At 41.4% G+C, this 16,131-nt stretch overlaps 1 protein-coding gene across 8 annotated transcripts in view; it reads right to left on the bottom strand.

Moving 5' to 3' along the window:
* The window catches only part of itsn1.S (intersectin 1 S homeolog), a 90,357-nt gene that overhangs the window by 34,350 nt on the left and 39,876 nt on the right, over positions 1 to 16,131 (bottom strand). For 3 of the 8 annotated variants that reach the window (XM_041583418.1, XM_041583419.1, XM_041583424.1), the window contains 10 exons: positions 15,763 to 16,043; positions 15,279 to 15,428; positions 14,319 to 14,459; positions 13,706 to 13,793; positions 5,835 to 5,974; positions 4,165 to 4,292; positions 3,696 to 3,913; positions 1,506 to 1,624; positions 768 to 997; positions 420 to 579 (listed from right to left, as the gene is read on the bottom strand). In XM_041583418.1, the coding sequence (XP_041439352.1) occupies positions 420 to 579; positions 768 to 997; positions 1,506 to 1,624; positions 3,696 to 3,913; positions 4,165 to 4,292; positions 5,835 to 5,974; positions 13,706 to 13,793; positions 14,319 to 14,459; positions 15,279 to 15,428; positions 15,763 to 16,043 (1,655 nt within the window). The remainder of the gene's footprint in view (positions 1 to 419; positions 580 to 767; positions 998 to 1,505; positions 1,625 to 3,695; positions 3,914 to 4,164; positions 4,293 to 5,834; positions 5,975 to 13,705; positions 13,794 to 14,318; positions 14,460 to 15,278; positions 15,429 to 15,762; positions 16,044 to 16,131) is intronic. The other 5 variants (XM_041583421.1, XM_041583425.1, XM_041583420.1 and 2 more) reach the window with 2 other exon arrangements.

Here is a 16,131-nt window from a genome sequence, read left to right as displayed (position 1 = left end):
GGAAAACATTTTTAGAAATTTTGATTATATGAATAAAATGGAGTCTATGGGAGAGGGCCTTTCCGTAATTCGTAGCTTTCTGGATAATGGGTTTCCGGATAATGGATCCCAACTGGTATTGCAGCAAATTCAAATGGCATACACCCATAAAGCCTTCAAACATTGATGCCATAGAATGATGTAGATTGGGAGATAAAGTTTACAGCAATGAAAGTTATGATTAGGTAACAAAATAGGGAAATATGAAATGAAAGAGATGCTGCAGTCACTGAGGGATCTTATGATGATTTTGACTTTCCTGGTCAGTTTATCAAAAGGGGAAAATACTTGGATGGACAAATACTTGGGACTTAGAAGGGCCAAAGCTGCATTTTCTAAATTTTGGGTGGGAAATGAAAGATAATTGCTCAATCTCATACCTGACCAAGTACAGGAGATGGCGATGATCCAGTAACAGTTGCTGGGGTAAAAGCAGAGCGCTGCCTGTGCTGACCAGCACTAGGAACAGTGAGCGATGGTTGAGCTGCCCACGTGTCCCAGTTATCACTCTCTACTTTATCCGTGTTATTGGTTGGCCACCTAAAAACCGGAAGGAAAAATTATAACTTTGGAATATTATCAATCCCTTAAAGTAAATCAATTCTGCTGCCCTATAAAGGCTAGGATACTACGTAAAACGCTCACCTCTAGTTACATACACATATACTCCCATTCTCCAACGTCTGATAAAGAAACCCCCCTTAAGGAGACAGAATACAAATACTCACGTTGAGCTGAAGTCTGCCCAGTTGTTGGAATTTGCAGATGTATCTGTAGAAGCTGCAGTGGAAGGTGCCAAATGGACAGTGGGTTTGGCTGTAGTGTCTGCTGTTTGTTTAGTTGTGTCTGGAAATTCACTCTCAGGCATTCGCTCTGCATAGTTGGCAGGAAACCAGCCAGTTTTTCCCTTCAGTTCACCTCCCAGCCACCCAGGCTCTCCGGTTTGGCTTTCATCCACCTGAAAATATCCATTGAAAAGCAAGTGAAGCACAAAACACTCAGAATATACAAACGGCTCTTAATAGTGGCAGCAAACAAAGAAAAAGGTAACAGTATGACATACAAGACTGTGTGTGCTTTCTCATAATCAGCAGAGCAAAGTGTTTCTAACCTTCCTCTTTTATTCCTCTCTAGCAACAGCAAATAAAATGAAGCTGCTAATGACTTTTAGGGCACATAAACACACACACAGCCCAGCTGTTCCTTTTGCCATCAATACCTTAAACTGTTAATTGAACCTTACAGAATAGCTCCTTAATGAATTAACTTTTTAATGCACCGTTACTAGTGAAAACAGTGTAGGTGCTCCCTATACTATAATCTTTTAATCACATTGCATTTCATAAACCCTGATGCAGACATGTAGTTCAGCTGGAAGGAACCTGAACTTTTGTCTTTATACTGCTCTCATTTACATAATCAAGTGTTTTTTATTGCTTTTAGAGAAAAGATTCACTATGACTTGCCATGATAATATCGCCAGGCTGAATAGTGACTTCATCAAGACTTCGAGCATCAAAAGGGTAGAGTCCTCGGTAATACACAACCTTCACGGTGCCCTGGTTGATCGTTAGTGGCGCTTTCTCTGAAAAAATAATCACAAGAGCAGCTTTCTCATATTATCTCATATATATATATATATATATATATATATATATATATATATATATAAAACAATTCTTGGCTTGGAGGCAAGTTTTGGTTGCATAAAAACCAGGTGCACTTCCAAACAGTAGGCTGCCAGTCCACATAGGGACTACTAAATAGCCAATCATAGCACTTATTTGACATCTCTAGGGGCTTTCTTCATTCTTCTTTAAGGTATGGGTGGGTGGGACTACCTCAGGGTGAGCCTACGTCTGGCTCTAGTTCTACCCACAGGTCCTATTTTTTATTAAATTTCTCCAGGTATCCCCTTCTCATATAAATAATTTATACAACTGTAACGTTTTTTTTTTCAATTCCAATTTGTATGGGGACCAATTCCTCCAACTGATTGAGCAGTAGGGGTTTGGGGTCCCTTGGTAAGGGAATATCCGTTTTAATTTGGATCATATGTATGACTTTTCCCCAAAACATTTGTATGCGGGGGCATTCCCACACCATATAAAAAGTTGGCTGGTAAGTATGGGCTGCATATTTGCTAGGTATGAGGGTGAGCTCAGATGAAATGTTTCCAAGTAAATTAGCACATTTTCTAGATTCCATTAAAAAATGAAGAAAAAAAAAAAAGACACAGATGAAAATAGAATAAAGCCATAACTGGGACAGTTTGAATTTTAAAATGTTACAGTGTTCATCCTATACCCATTAGGCAGTGGTTTCCAACTGTGGACCTACAGCAGAGGCAGAGGTGGGCAGCCTGATCAGGGTCAGGGTGAACACCTATTAGTCTCACAGATACGTCTGAAAACCCAGCTTAAAAGAGGCTGTTGATTTCCAACACTATTTTCAGCTCAGTAGTTTCCAAAAGTCACCAGAAATAAAGACTTCTTTTCAATTAAATAAAGACTTTTTTTCTATTACCTATTTTTGGCTGTTTTTCTAATATTAAAGGGTTACGTTTCATATCTTGCCACAGACTATACGGAGAATTGCCTCTGATAAACATACACAGACATTTATGAGTAAATTGTCAATTTTTGTAGCTGGGACAAGTAGCTGTTACTAATAGCTCTGTATGTCTTCATCCTCATGTCTTTCTAAGGGTGAAGACACACAGAGCTACTAGCAGCAGATACACTACGTGTGTTTTAGCAGAAGCAATTCTCTGTATTGTCTACTGCAGTGATCCCCAACCAGTCGTTCGTGAGTAACATGTTGCTCTCCAACCCCCTTGTATGTTGCTCTCAGTGTCCTCAAAGCAGGTGCTTATTTTTGAATTCAAGGCTTGGAAGCAAGTTTTAGTTGCATAAAAACCAAGTATAGTGCAAAGTAGAGCCTCCTGTAGGCTGCCAGTCCACATAGGGGCTACCAAATAGCGAATAACATCACTTATTTGGCACCCCAAGGGACTTTTTTAATGCTTGTGTTGCTCCCCAACTCTTTTTACATTTGAATGTGGCTCACGGGTAAAAAAGGTTACGTCTTCAAAGCAGCTGAGGAAGGAGATGTCAGCTCTGTAAACTGTTCTAAATTGATACATTTCTTATCTTTGTCCCTGCTGAGCAGAATCCATGAGCCTCGTTAAAGGTAGCTGTTATAATTGATACAATAGTTGCTGATATACTACAGATGCTGCTGAGACATGTATCAACTAATGAAGCAAATTGTAACAATTCAGAATCTGTATCTGGATTGCTGAGCCAGATTCAAACACCAGAGACAGAAACATTAAAAACTTTAAAACTGCAATTCTGGAAAAACGGTCACAAATAGAAAATTAAAAGCAATAAGAAAAAAAAGTCTTTATTTCTGGCAAACAATCTGAAACCAACTGACCTGAAAATTTTTTTTTTGAAGGCGAACAACCCCTTTATCATAAATTCAGATTGGGATTGAACTGGCTGCCCTAGGTATTGTTTTAACCATGGTTAAGTGACTGAAACAGCAGTATTTTTTATGTAACCTTATTATGGAGTACATAAAGAAAAGGGGGGAAAAACAAACACTGCCATAAAGAATAATCATTTTCACCACACCCTGCATCAACCCACCTGTATTCATCCAGGGAACCGGCCCTCCTAGTTTTCCCGGCTCTGGGAGTTGATGGAACAGTTTGTTGGGTTTCTCCTGGATCTCTGGTTTCTTTTCCTCCTCGCACTTCTGAACAGATTCTTCTTCCCTTTTCTGTTTCTCCTCATCTTGAAATTTGTAACGTTGCTCTTCCTGCTTCACACGATCCTGCCAAAGCTTGTCCTGCTCTAGCATCCGCCTACAAACAGGTAATATTTTTTTTAACTTGTATTAGACGTGCAAAGAAACGTTTGCTTATGCGATTATGATCACTACTGGTGCTCTTCAGTCTCTGCTATAAATGTAATGCTATACATTTTGTCTTAATTAAAATAACAGAAATTACATAGATCACGGGGAAATTGATAATCTGAACACCGAGTAAATTCACCCCCTACTTTAGGTGACATTTTCATAAGCTGCTATGGAAAAGCGGTCGATGGGAAGCACCTTTTTTCCTCCTCCTTCAGCTTATCCAGCTCGCTGGTTTTCCTTTCCAGCTCTATCTGCTTGATCTTCTCGGCTTCAAAGTCCTTCTGTTTCTGGAGCTGCTGTTTATTATACAATTCTCTCAGTTCCTAGAAAGAGAACATCAAGCATTATAAAGACAGCCAAATAATTTATATCACAAGACCCACTACATATTTAACTAGTCCTATCAGACTCATTTGGGCCAAAATTAACTGAAAAAGCAAAAGCAATAGCAGCTTCAATGATACTCTACCTGCACCAGGGCTCCGGCGCTGATAATTATTGCCCAGAGAACTGGTGCCATAGACTGTAGGTTCTACGGCAGTTTAAAAGAAAACATACAATATTGTGCTTCATTGACAATAAATGTAGGGGGCAGAACTGAGCCTGCTGTTCGCAGTCACCAAACACTGAATTTTTATTGTTTGATGTGGGTTATAAAGAATGTTCTTTTCATTTTCATGTTAAGCCAAGTTTTCCTATCAGTCTTGTAATATTTAATGCATCATGTCAGCACAACAATACTGTGAGCGAACCAACAGAACACAGAGAGCTTTGTTACTAAACAGGCCCTTCATTTGGGGAAAGTCTGGGTGAATCAGACAATAACAAGTTGCCAATTAAGGCTCAGAGCCAGACCAATCTAGCGTTGAGAGCAGCGCACTCCTGGGCCTTTTTTCACAAATCGCTCATCTCTAGACCATAGGTAAAATCATTATATTTATTTAAACATCAGATCAATTATAAATAGCGTCTGAGGTCTAGAACTTGATCAGATATAAATTTAGTCTGAGTTGAGGTTTACTCACGTCAGTCTAATAGTTTTCTGTAGCAGGCACTGGGGACGCAAAGGGGGTTATTTATTAAAGTCCGAATGCCAAAAACTGAAAAAATAAAATATGAATTTTTAGTGGGGAAAAAAACAAATTTTTCAGGACTTATTATATCCCCCGAGGATGGGAAAAGTCTGAATCCGAAAATCCGCCATCAGACCTGCCGAGGTTGTCTATAAATCAATGGAAGAAGTCCCCGAAGATATCCTGATCCGCGCTGGGTTTCATGCAATAATCCAAAGATTTCATGGTTTCAGGCAAAAATCCGAAAAAAAATTAAATCCGTTTTCAGGTGGAAAAGCCAAAAAATTATTACTGTTTTTTAAAAAAATTCCCCACACTAAATTTTTGGAAACAAATTATTAATAAATAAAGGGGAAAAAACCTGTGCGGATTTGGTAGGAGAAGTTTTCAGATAATTTCGGATTTTGATAAATAACCCCCAAAAAGTTGTGTATCCCTGTGCAAGAAGCCTGCTCATATTGTAAATTACCTGTCATTGAGGAAACAACATGTTATGCATAAAACAAATAAATACAGATGCTAAACTGAGACATTAAACTGATTTTTATTACCAAGAAGGCAAATCAACATATGCCACCATACATGAAATAAAAGAAAGGCAATGTTACTAACAGAGACAAAGGACATTATAAGTTATCTAAAAAAACAAATTATATAAATATATATATATTGTGTATATGAGTGTATTGCAGTTCTTTCCTGCCCTTAAACACTGCACATGTAAAGAGGAGACATAACAAGAACATGAGAGAATTGCTGCTTTTTTTTGGACATGATGGATGATGTAAATACCTTCAATTGGTTATTAAACACGTCGATTTCCTGAAGCTTAGCTCGTGTTTCATTTTCTACTTCATCTAACTGATCTCGGAGCTGCTGGCGGCCAAATTCCTTTGTTTCCAATGCCCTTTTTAGTGTAATCAAGGAATCTCCTGTTATGGAAAATGGATAGGATGGCTAAGAAATTAAAAGAACAACATGGAGTGATGACAGCTACTACAAGAGGTTAATATGTGCACAGTGAAGCCATTAGAGGTGGTTTGTTTTAATAACTTTAGAGCTTTAACTTTAGTTAATTGGATGACATGTGCTAAAGTCACCTTTAATGTAGGCCTACAAATGAATCTGGCTACAAATGTGGTATTTTATATACTGAACTTACTGTCCACATGTTCGGCAGCCCTATACTAGCAATGATCTGGGCCTACAAAGTCTTCCACAAAAGGGGATTTTGTGTTACTCACCGTTAAATCCTTTTCTCTTCAGCAGTCTGTGGGACACAGGGACCATGGGGTTTAGCTTCTACCTTCAGGAGGCAGGACACTAGAACAAAAACTGACTCCGCCCCCTTCAGCTATACCCCCTACTCACCGCAGGGGAGCTCAGTTTTGAATTAACCAAGAAGAAATAGAACTCCATAACTATATACAAACAACCACTTGATGGCGAATAACAGTCTGAGGAAACGCTTCCTGGGCGGGATGCCCTGTGTCCCACAGACTGCTGAAGAGAAAAGGATTTAACGGTGAGTAACATCCCCTTTTCTCTTGAAGATATCTGTGGGACACAGGGACCATGGGGACAAACCAAAGCTGTCCCAACTAATAGGGAGGGAGGAAGCGAGGCCGAAGTCTTTAAACTACCGCGGCCTGTAATACCTTCCTCCCGAAGCGTGCATCCGATGCCGCAAAGACCTCAAATTTATAGAATTTTGTAAATGAATGGATAGAGGACCATGTTGCGGCTCTGCAAACTTGTTCGGCTGAGGCGTGATTCCTGAAGGCCCATGAAGTGCTGACACCTCTCGTTGAATGGGCTCTGATGAGTATTGGAGGAGTTTTTCCTCTGGCCACGTAGGCGCGTCTAATAGTTTCTCTTATCCATCGGGATATGGACGTTTTAGATGCCGGAAAACCTTTGCGTATTCCTGAATGAATGATGAACAACGAAGATGATTTTCGAAATTCTTTGGTTCTGTCTAAATAAAACTTGATGGCTCTTACAGGATCTAAGGCATGCAAGGCAATCTCCTTAGCTGATTTAGGATGAGGACAGAACGATGGTACTGTGATGTCTTGGTTGATATGAAAATCCGATATGACCTTGGGTACAAATGAAGGAATGGTGCGTAGAACTGCTCGATCCTGATGAAATGTCAAGAAGGGTGGTTGACATGATAGAGCACTCAGTTCGGATACTCTGCGCGCTGACGAAATAGCTAATAAAAAAGCCACTTTCCAGGAAAGCCACGCCATAGGAATGGAAGCCAAGGGTTCAAACGGAGGACCCTGCAATGCCGACAGCACCAAATTCAGGTCCCACGGAGGAAGAGGATCTCTATATGGAGGAACTATATGAGTTGCTCCTTGTAAAAATGTTCGAATATCCGCATTAATTGCCAGCTTCCTTTGAAACAGAACCGAAAGTGCTGATACTTGGGATCTTAATGATGCCGGAGACAGTCCCTTATTCAAACCAACTTGAAGTAATTCTAAAATGCCAGGAATTGAACAGTCCTCAAAAGGTATTCCTTTCTGAACACACCAATCTTTGAAACAACGCCACACTCTGTAATAAGTCTTCGACGAGACTGGTTTCCTTGCTGCTATCATGGTCTTTATTACCTCTGAAGAAAACCCCTTTTGTTTCAGCACTAGGGTCTCAATAGCCATGCCGTCAAATTGAGCATCTTCGAGTTGGGATGTACTATGGGGCCTTGAGATAGTAGATCTGGTAGATTCGGTAGTGGCCATGGCTCCTCTCTGGACAAATTTATCAGATCGGAAAACCATGCTCTTCGAGGCCAGTGTGGTGCTATTAGAATCACTGTGTGATTTTCTCTTTGAATTCTTCGAATTAACCTGGGTAGCAGAGGCAGAGGGGGAAATGCGTAGCCTAGTTGGAACTCCCATGGAGCCGTCATGGTATCCACTGCGAGTGCTAGAGGATCCCGGCAACGAGACATGAATTGTTGTACCTTCCTGTTTGCTCTTGACGCCATAAGATCTATGTCTGGAATTCCCCATCTTTCTGTGATCAAGGTGAACACTTCTTGCTTTAGAGACCACTCTCCTGGATCCAATGTCTGTCGACTCAGATAATCGGCTTCCCAATTTTCGAGGCCCGGAATGTATATTGCGGATAGAGTTGCATTGTGTTTTTCCGCCCACGACAGAATTTGGCTTACTTCCTGGAGTGCTTGTCGACTGCGAGTACCTCCTTGGTGATTCAAGTAAGCCACCAATGTCGCGTTGTCCGATTGAACTCGGATGGCTATTCCCTTCATTATCTGTTGCAAATAACTGAGAGCCCTCCTCACCGCTCTTAGTTCTAGAATGTTTATTGGCAGTTGAGTTTCTGCTGATGACCAAATCCCCTGAGCTGTGAGTGTGCCGAACACTGCCCCCCAGCCCTTTAGACTGGCATCCGTAGTGAGGATCCGCCATTGGGGATCTGCAAGGTTTCTCCCTTTGGACAGGTTGTTGCAGTTCAGCCACCATGTCAATGACACCTTGGTCTTGGGAAGTAGAACAATTCTCTGAGACAGATTTGTTCGGTTCCACTGTGTTAGAATGTTCCATTGTAATTCCCTGAGATGGTACTGCGCAAAGGGAACCGCTTCTATTGTGGCCACCATGGATCCCAGTACTCTCATGGCAAACCGAGCAGTAGTGTTCGGAGTCTTGGTGAGACGTCGTACCAACGCTAAAATATTCTCTATCTTGTCCTGCGGCAGATAAACTTTCTGTTTCTTTGTGTCGAAAATCATACCTAAAAACTTTAGTTTTTGGCTGGGAACTAATTTTGACTTTGTGGTATTGATTATCCAACCCAAGCTTGTCAGTGATTGTATCACTTGGGCCAGATTGTTCTGTGCTTCTTGGTGAGATGGCGCCTTCAGAAGAATGTCGTCCAGATAGGGCGTAATGGATATCCCTTGTACTCTGAGAGATGCCGCCGCTGCTGCCATCACCTTGGTAAAGATCCGTGGAGCCGAGGTTAGGCCGAATGGTAGTGCTACGAATTGAAAATGTAGTCCTAGGTAAGCAAACCTCAAGTATTTCTGATGGACTTGGAAAATCGGGATATGAAGATACGCGTCCCGGATATCTAGAGCGGCCATGAACTCGTTCGGTCTCATACTGGCAATAACTGAGCGTAGGGATTCCATCTTGAAATGAGCTGGTCGAATGAATGTATTGAGCTTTTTTAGGTCTAATACTGGTCTGAAGGAGCCATCCTTTTTTGGCACAATGAAGAGGTTTGAGTAGAACCCTCGAAATTTTTCCTTTGGGGGAACAGGTACAATGACTTTTTGTTGTACTAGATTGAGTACTACTGCGAAAAAGGCTTGTCTTTTTTGTGGTTCTGTTGGCACTCTTGACATGAAAAATCGAGATGGAGGGATGGAAGAAAACTCCAGCTGATACCCTCGGGATACAATTTTTTGTACCCAAGAATCCTGAGTGGTTCTTCGCCAAACCTCTTGAAAGTGAAGCAACCTGGCCCCGACTGTAGGTTGCAGACTGAGATCGATTTGATAGTCATGCTGAAGATGACTTGTCTGACGGCTTTGCCTGGTTTCGTCTGTTCTGCCAGTTGCTCTTGAACTTATTCTGGAATCTACTTTTGTTTCCTGAAGACTGAGGCTGGAAGTCCCTGGAAGTTGAAGTCTTGGTGTAGCGTGGGGAACGAAAAAATCGTCCTTTCCGAAAAGTAGACCGAGGTTTATTTTGTGGAAGGAGCGTGCTCTTGCCCCCTGTGGCTTGACTAATAATTTTATCCAAATCAGACCCAAACAGAAGTTTTCCTTTAAATGGTAGAGTGGTAAGAGATTTCTTTGATGATAGATCTGCTGACCAGAGTTTCAACCATAAGGATCTGCGTGCCGCCACCGATAATGCTGAAGTACGCGCTACTACTTGGGCTGCATCAAGAGATGCCTCACAAATATAATCGGACGCATCCTTAATTTGTGAAGTGATGTCCAGAAGTTCTTGTCTAGGTCTTCCTGAAGCAATATCATCCATCAAGGATGAAATCCAAGTCTGAAGAGCTCGGCTTACCCATGCCGTTGCAAAAATGGGCCTTAAGGATTCTCCCGATGAGGAAAAAATGGCACGCAAAAGTCCTTCCAACTTTTTGTCCATAGAGTCCTTGAAGGACGATGCGTCTGGAACCGGCAGAGCTGTATTCTTAGACAGTCGAGAAACCGGAGCATCTATAGATGGAGGAGAACCCCATTTGTCAATATTTTCTTTTGGAAACGGATAAAGTCTTTGAAAACGACGATTAGCCTGAAATCTCTTCTCCGGTTGTTCCCACTCGGACTGAACAATGTTGTTTAGTTGAGGGTGAGAAGGAAATATTGGTACTGATTTTTTCTGACGTTTAAACATTAACTGAGAAGAATCTGATGAAAGCTCAGATTCCTTGAGATCCAAGCACTTGATTACCGACAAAATTAACTTGTCTATAGATTCTGAGGATCTAGTCGGCTCCTCATTATCCTCTTGGCCATCTGATATTTCACCTTCACTTTGTGAAAAATCATCCTCTGTAGGAGAATTGGCTATAGATTCTTCCTCACTGAGTTCCAGAGATGTTGAAGGAACTGCACGTTTGTGGCCACGGGTCTTAGGTTCCACTGTACCCTGATCTAGTCTGTCTAGAAGTTTATCTAAGCATGCCGCCAATTTAAGAATGCCGGAAGATAACTGGGTTGCCCATGCAGGCGGGGCTACTTCAGCGACTATGTGAGTTTGAGCAGTGGCGGTCGGTACATGCGGAGGAGAATTATCCTCCCTATTGTCTGTCACAGCAGTTTCCTGCAGTTCCTGAGCCCTCAGTGACCCCTCAGCCGAAGAAGGCGGAACGCAGTTACTGCATAAGGTCTCTTTATGACCAGCTGGTAGGCGTTTGCGGCACTTGGAGCATGCTAAATATTTAACTTTAGAAGCAGCATGACTGGTCCTAGCAAACGGTCCTTCAGACTTTTTATCCGCCATGATGGAAAAACTTTTTTTTTTTTTTTTTATGTATTTTTTAAAACCAACACACTCTGAGGTAGCTCTGAGGAAGCTTTTACCCTTGTGCCTGCCCCCCTCGGCACTTTCTCCCCGCCCCTGGCCCCTGTGTCTGACCGTGAAGAACAACTGCTGAGTCAGCGAAGCACCGACTAGTAACACCGAGACGGGTCCTGCACACGCACGCTAGGAGTGTTGACACCTCCGTTCCTAACCGCCGACGACCTTTTCTCCCTGAGGTGCTGACTGTCGGCTGGCCGCAAACACCCACACGCTGCTCGAATCCCTTGCGCACTTAAAATGGCGCTGACGGAAGTGATGAGTCATCGCCGACCCGAGCTACGTCTATGCGTTCCGCAGTGGAACGCAGTCTCACAGAATTAATCTCCAGGTGCGCCCTTCCCCACGCGCCTAACAGAACACACTGGGGCCGAAGTCGGAAGACACAATAGGACCAGGGGAGAGGTTGAGGGGGCGAAAAAACACCATTACTCGCCAAATAAATGCTCCAGCGTAAAAACGCCAATACTCACAGACCCTGGACATCCATCATATCACAGGATGCCCGCATTCAGCCTTCTGCTCTGGACAGCTACGGCTCATGTTACATGACACCATTAAATGCTGTGTGGCTCGCTCCATAAGAGACTTATTCGCCCCAGTGCAGATATCCCACGAAGGGGGAAGCCTTAAAAGGAGATTCCCTTAAGCAGAGAACTCCAGGACAACCCCTGGTGCCAAACACAAGGTCTGGCCGCAGAATAATCCTGACTGGATCAACATCCTGACTCCTTGAGGACACTAGAAAAACTGAGCTCCCCTGCGGTGAGTAGGGGGTATAGCTGAAGGGGGCGGAGTAAGTTTTTGTTCTAGTGTCCTGCCTCCTGAAGGTAGAAGCTAAACCCCATGGTCCCTGTGTCCCACAGATATCTGCAAGAGAAAAATTCTTCTTGCAGTTAAGCCATATTTTGTGTATCAGTGGCACTGCACATGCTCATTGTGCTCTGGCCTGTTAATTGTGCAGATAATGAGGTTTTTTTTTTTTTTTTTTTTTACAAACCTTTTTATTGCATTTCCAAAAGTAAATAAAATAAATGAAAGTGTTAAAACCGTACATTGTGTGTTTGTGACATAATGGGTATACAGATACCATTGTTTCTTGAGTTTGTTAATCTACATCATTGATTTTTAACATGGTTTCATTATAAGTCAATACTGCACAATATTACTTGAAAATAAACAGATAGGAGCAGGAGACAGAACAGTTGGAGAAAGGGGGGGCGAGAGAATAAGGAAGAATTTGAGAGGGGAAGTTGGAAGGGGGGGGAGCTTCTTTCTCATGTCATTTGTGACAGTTAGGCGGTATCTTCCATTGATTTAGTTATAGACGATGGGGAGAGAGGAGGAGGCAAATCTCTTTTTAGTGTTCTTGAGTTGCTAGGTAAGTTTTCCTCTGAAAGAGGCTTCTGCCACCAATTAGTATATCTAATATATCTAGGGGGCTAGTAATTTTTGTTGTTTCTGACCTTCCAATGTGTCTAGGTATTTGCTCCAAATATCAAAGAAAAGTGAGCCTTTGAATTCCTTGTTGTGCAATGCCAAGACCCATGGAGTTGCATCGTGTACAGTAATTTGTGTTCCCATAGTTGTTTTGAAGGTGGCTTTGTGTTAGTCCAAAATTCCAAAATGGTCTTAACTGTGGTTACAGGGCTGATTATTCATTTCTGATGCAGTCAGCTGCCATGTCATTCAATATCAAGACAGTATCCTTTAGAAGGGGTTGTATGTCTAGTATAGGTCAATCTAAAAACCACTGGACTTGCTCAGTAATCAATGAAGACATTTCACTACTCATCCGAGCAGCTTTTTCAGTTCACCTGACTGGTGTGGGAAGTTTTCGGCATATAAACTCTTCCACTAATCCAATCACAATGGCACATTTTAACTCTTCAAAGAGGTGACATCTGAAGAAATTCACAGAGGTGTTGATTCTGTGTAGTTGTGATAGGATTATCCAATGTGTCATGCAACTCCTAGATACAGGTGTTACTTGTGAGAGTTGCATGAATGGATGTGTGAAGTGTTCTGAATCCGCCGGGGTACAGATGTTAAAACAGCATTGTATGTAGCAGACAGATGGTGTTGAAGGCCCCCGCCTCTGTTCAGAGATGGTCTCTCCACTTTGACATGAATCGATTCTTGGATAAAGAAGACCGCTGGTTTGAACGAGGTGTGAAAGAGGTGATTCATGTCAAGGTGGAGAGACCATCTCTGAACAGAGGCGGGGGCCTTCGCTTATATGTTTATATAGTTTATATGCCGAAAACTTCCCACACCCGTCAGTTGAACTGAAGAAGCTGCTCGGATGAGTAGTGAAACGTCTTCATTGATTACTCAGCAAGTCCAGTTGTTTTTAGATTGACCTATACTAGATATACCATGACCTGGATGAATGAAAATCTTCATAGTTAAGGGGTTGTATGCTTTTAAATGCAGATTCGACACAAGTTTGAGGCCTAGAGGCACGACAGATATAAAACAATGGGTTGAGACAAAGACATTGATGTCTGTTGCTGCACTGTAAGCAAAAGCATCTTCCATTACATTGAAAAGCCCAGCACATATGGATTTACTTACTGTGCAAACTGTTTTGTTGAACTTGCTTTAATTGATCGTTAAGGGACTGTTTCTCAGGAATCAGTTTTCCAAGCAGCTGCTGAGATTCCTAAAGGACAGAAATACAGCTATTATATCTGAGGTGCAGAGAACTTGCTGACACCAGAAATACATCAACAATTATATAACAATGGTTCATTCAGCAGGTTGCTTTTCTGTAAGTGACTTAACCTCATGGCCTACATGTTGATATCTCAACCAGGAGTATTATACGCCTACAGGTATCACCAGGGAGAATATATAGCAGCACAAATAAATATTTAAGTGTTAGCCCTGTCTTAGATAACATATGTGTCAAATCCAGACCAGGGTTTGGGATTCAGCTAAATCACAGCACTTTTTGAAGGATTAGGATTTGTCCAGTCTAACAGAATACAAACCCTCTACTCAATGCAACAGTTTTTTGTTCAGATACTTACCACCCTAAATGGCAAAGTAGGGTTCAAATGCAGTTTAATATTCACCCAAACTTTTTGTGAAGTACTTCATACTCAGCCGATTACAAGTAAGGATTTCCTATCCTTCACCAAATAAAATTCTGCACCCCTGTGAGGTTAGAATAGGAGATGCTTACCTGAAGCTGCTGCTGCAAGTGTGTGATCTCTGCGATCCTCAGTTCCCTGGATTTGTTAGTGCTTTCTATTTCGTGTCGTTGAGTAGTGAGACGACAGCGGATATCCTGGAGTTTTCCTTCCAACTGGTGCTTTTTATCATTCTTTAAAAGACAAATAAAAATGTGATTTACAAAGTCCTTGTCTATTAATAAGAGAACTAAGAAAAAAACAAATTTATTTCATACATGATTCAAGAAGGTAATTCATACTCAAGGATGAAAATGAAAATACAGCTTATCCAGAAGTATTTACATTACTAGTATCATAGTTCAGTAAATTATATCTGCAATATTTTTTTTTTTTTTTAATAACGGCAATACATCTCCTAAAAAAGACAGCAAAGGAGCAGGAGTTTATTCCAGGCATAAATCATTCCCTTCCTGCATATTTGCAGGTCTATAAACAGAGGAGAAATAGGCAGCAAGAAAAACTGTTAAGGTTTTGCTGCATACAGGGGAAGGGACCTGTTATCTAGAATGCTCGGGACCTGGGGTTTTCCGGATAATGGATCTTTCTGTAATTTCAATCTTCATATCTTAAGTCTACTAGAAAATCATGTAAACATTAAATAAACCCAAAAAGCTGGTTTTGCTTCCAATAAGGATTAATTATATCTTAGTTTGGATCAAGTACAAGCTACGGTTTTTTTTTTTTTTATTACAGAAAATCCTTTTTAAAAGTTTGATTATTTCATTATAATGGAGTCTATAGGTCATTGCGTAATTTGTAGCTTTCTGGATAATGGGTTCCATATCTGTACTATTAAATGCACTGTAAAACAATAAGCCATACATAATTGAGGAAATCAGGCAATATGAGAATACAAACTCACAGCTTTAAAAAGCAACATGTTATGCCTCTTCAGCAGGTATTAGGAAAGACAGCTAGAAGCCACCTTTCCTAGCAAGAGATCTACTTACTAGAGCTTCCAGCTCAAACTCCAGAGTCTTCTTCTTTGCTTTTAAGACAACAATGTCTTCCTGCTCTCTGTTCCTTTGATTAAAGAGTTCTTGCCTCCTGTTTCGTTCCCACTCCAACTGCCTCTGCCTTTCAAGTTCTCTTTTTGCTGCCTGTTAATTATCAGGATATGAAGTCAAATGTATTGTGTGCATCCCTGAGCTACAAGGTGGCTCTTTAGAGACTATATTTAATAAAAAAAATAATTTTATCAGTTGGTCCCAACCGAAAGTTGAACAAAAACAAAGAGGGGGCTATATATCATATTGTGTAAAACAATCAATGTCAAACAAACTGTGTAAAATCTGGTTAAAATTAATAGCAAACTTATCAAGGTGTGTGTATTATTTTACGCTGCCCAAATGCTCGATTTGACGCAGTTATTTTACACCACTTCAGACTTTGGGTAATTCATTCAAGTCAATAGGAAAAAAACGCAACTCTTACCTCTCTCCTTTCAATTTCCTTTCTGCGCTCGTCTTCCCGTTGCCGCTCCAGCTCTCTCTGTTTCTCCAGCTGTTTTTCCAGTTCTTGCTGCCGCTTCCGCTCTTGATCTTGTCTCTCTCGTTCTTTTCTCTCCTGCTCTGCCCTTTCCAGCTGAGCCAACCTCTCCTGCTCTTTGCGCTGCTGCTCTAAAAGTGCCTGTCTCCTCTTTTCTAATTCTAGGTTTCCTCGCTCAAAGTTCTCCCTTTTCTTGTCTTCAAATGTCACTGTTAGGCAGAGATTTTCTTTTATACATTTTAAAAGGGTTGTTCACCTTTGAGTTAACTTTTAGTATGGGGCAGAGAGTGATATTCATAGACAATTTGCTACTGG

This window comes from Xenopus laevis, chromosome 2S, assembly GCF_017654675.1.
Source record: "Xenopus laevis strain J_2021 chromosome 2S, Xenopus_laevis_v10.1, whole genome shotgun sequence".
In the NCBI taxonomy this organism is placed as follows: domain Eukaryota; kingdom Metazoa; phylum Chordata; class Amphibia; order Anura; family Pipidae; genus Xenopus; species Xenopus laevis.
Note: the sequence above shows the minus strand (reverse complement) of the source record. Positions and strands in the feature narration are given on the sequence as shown.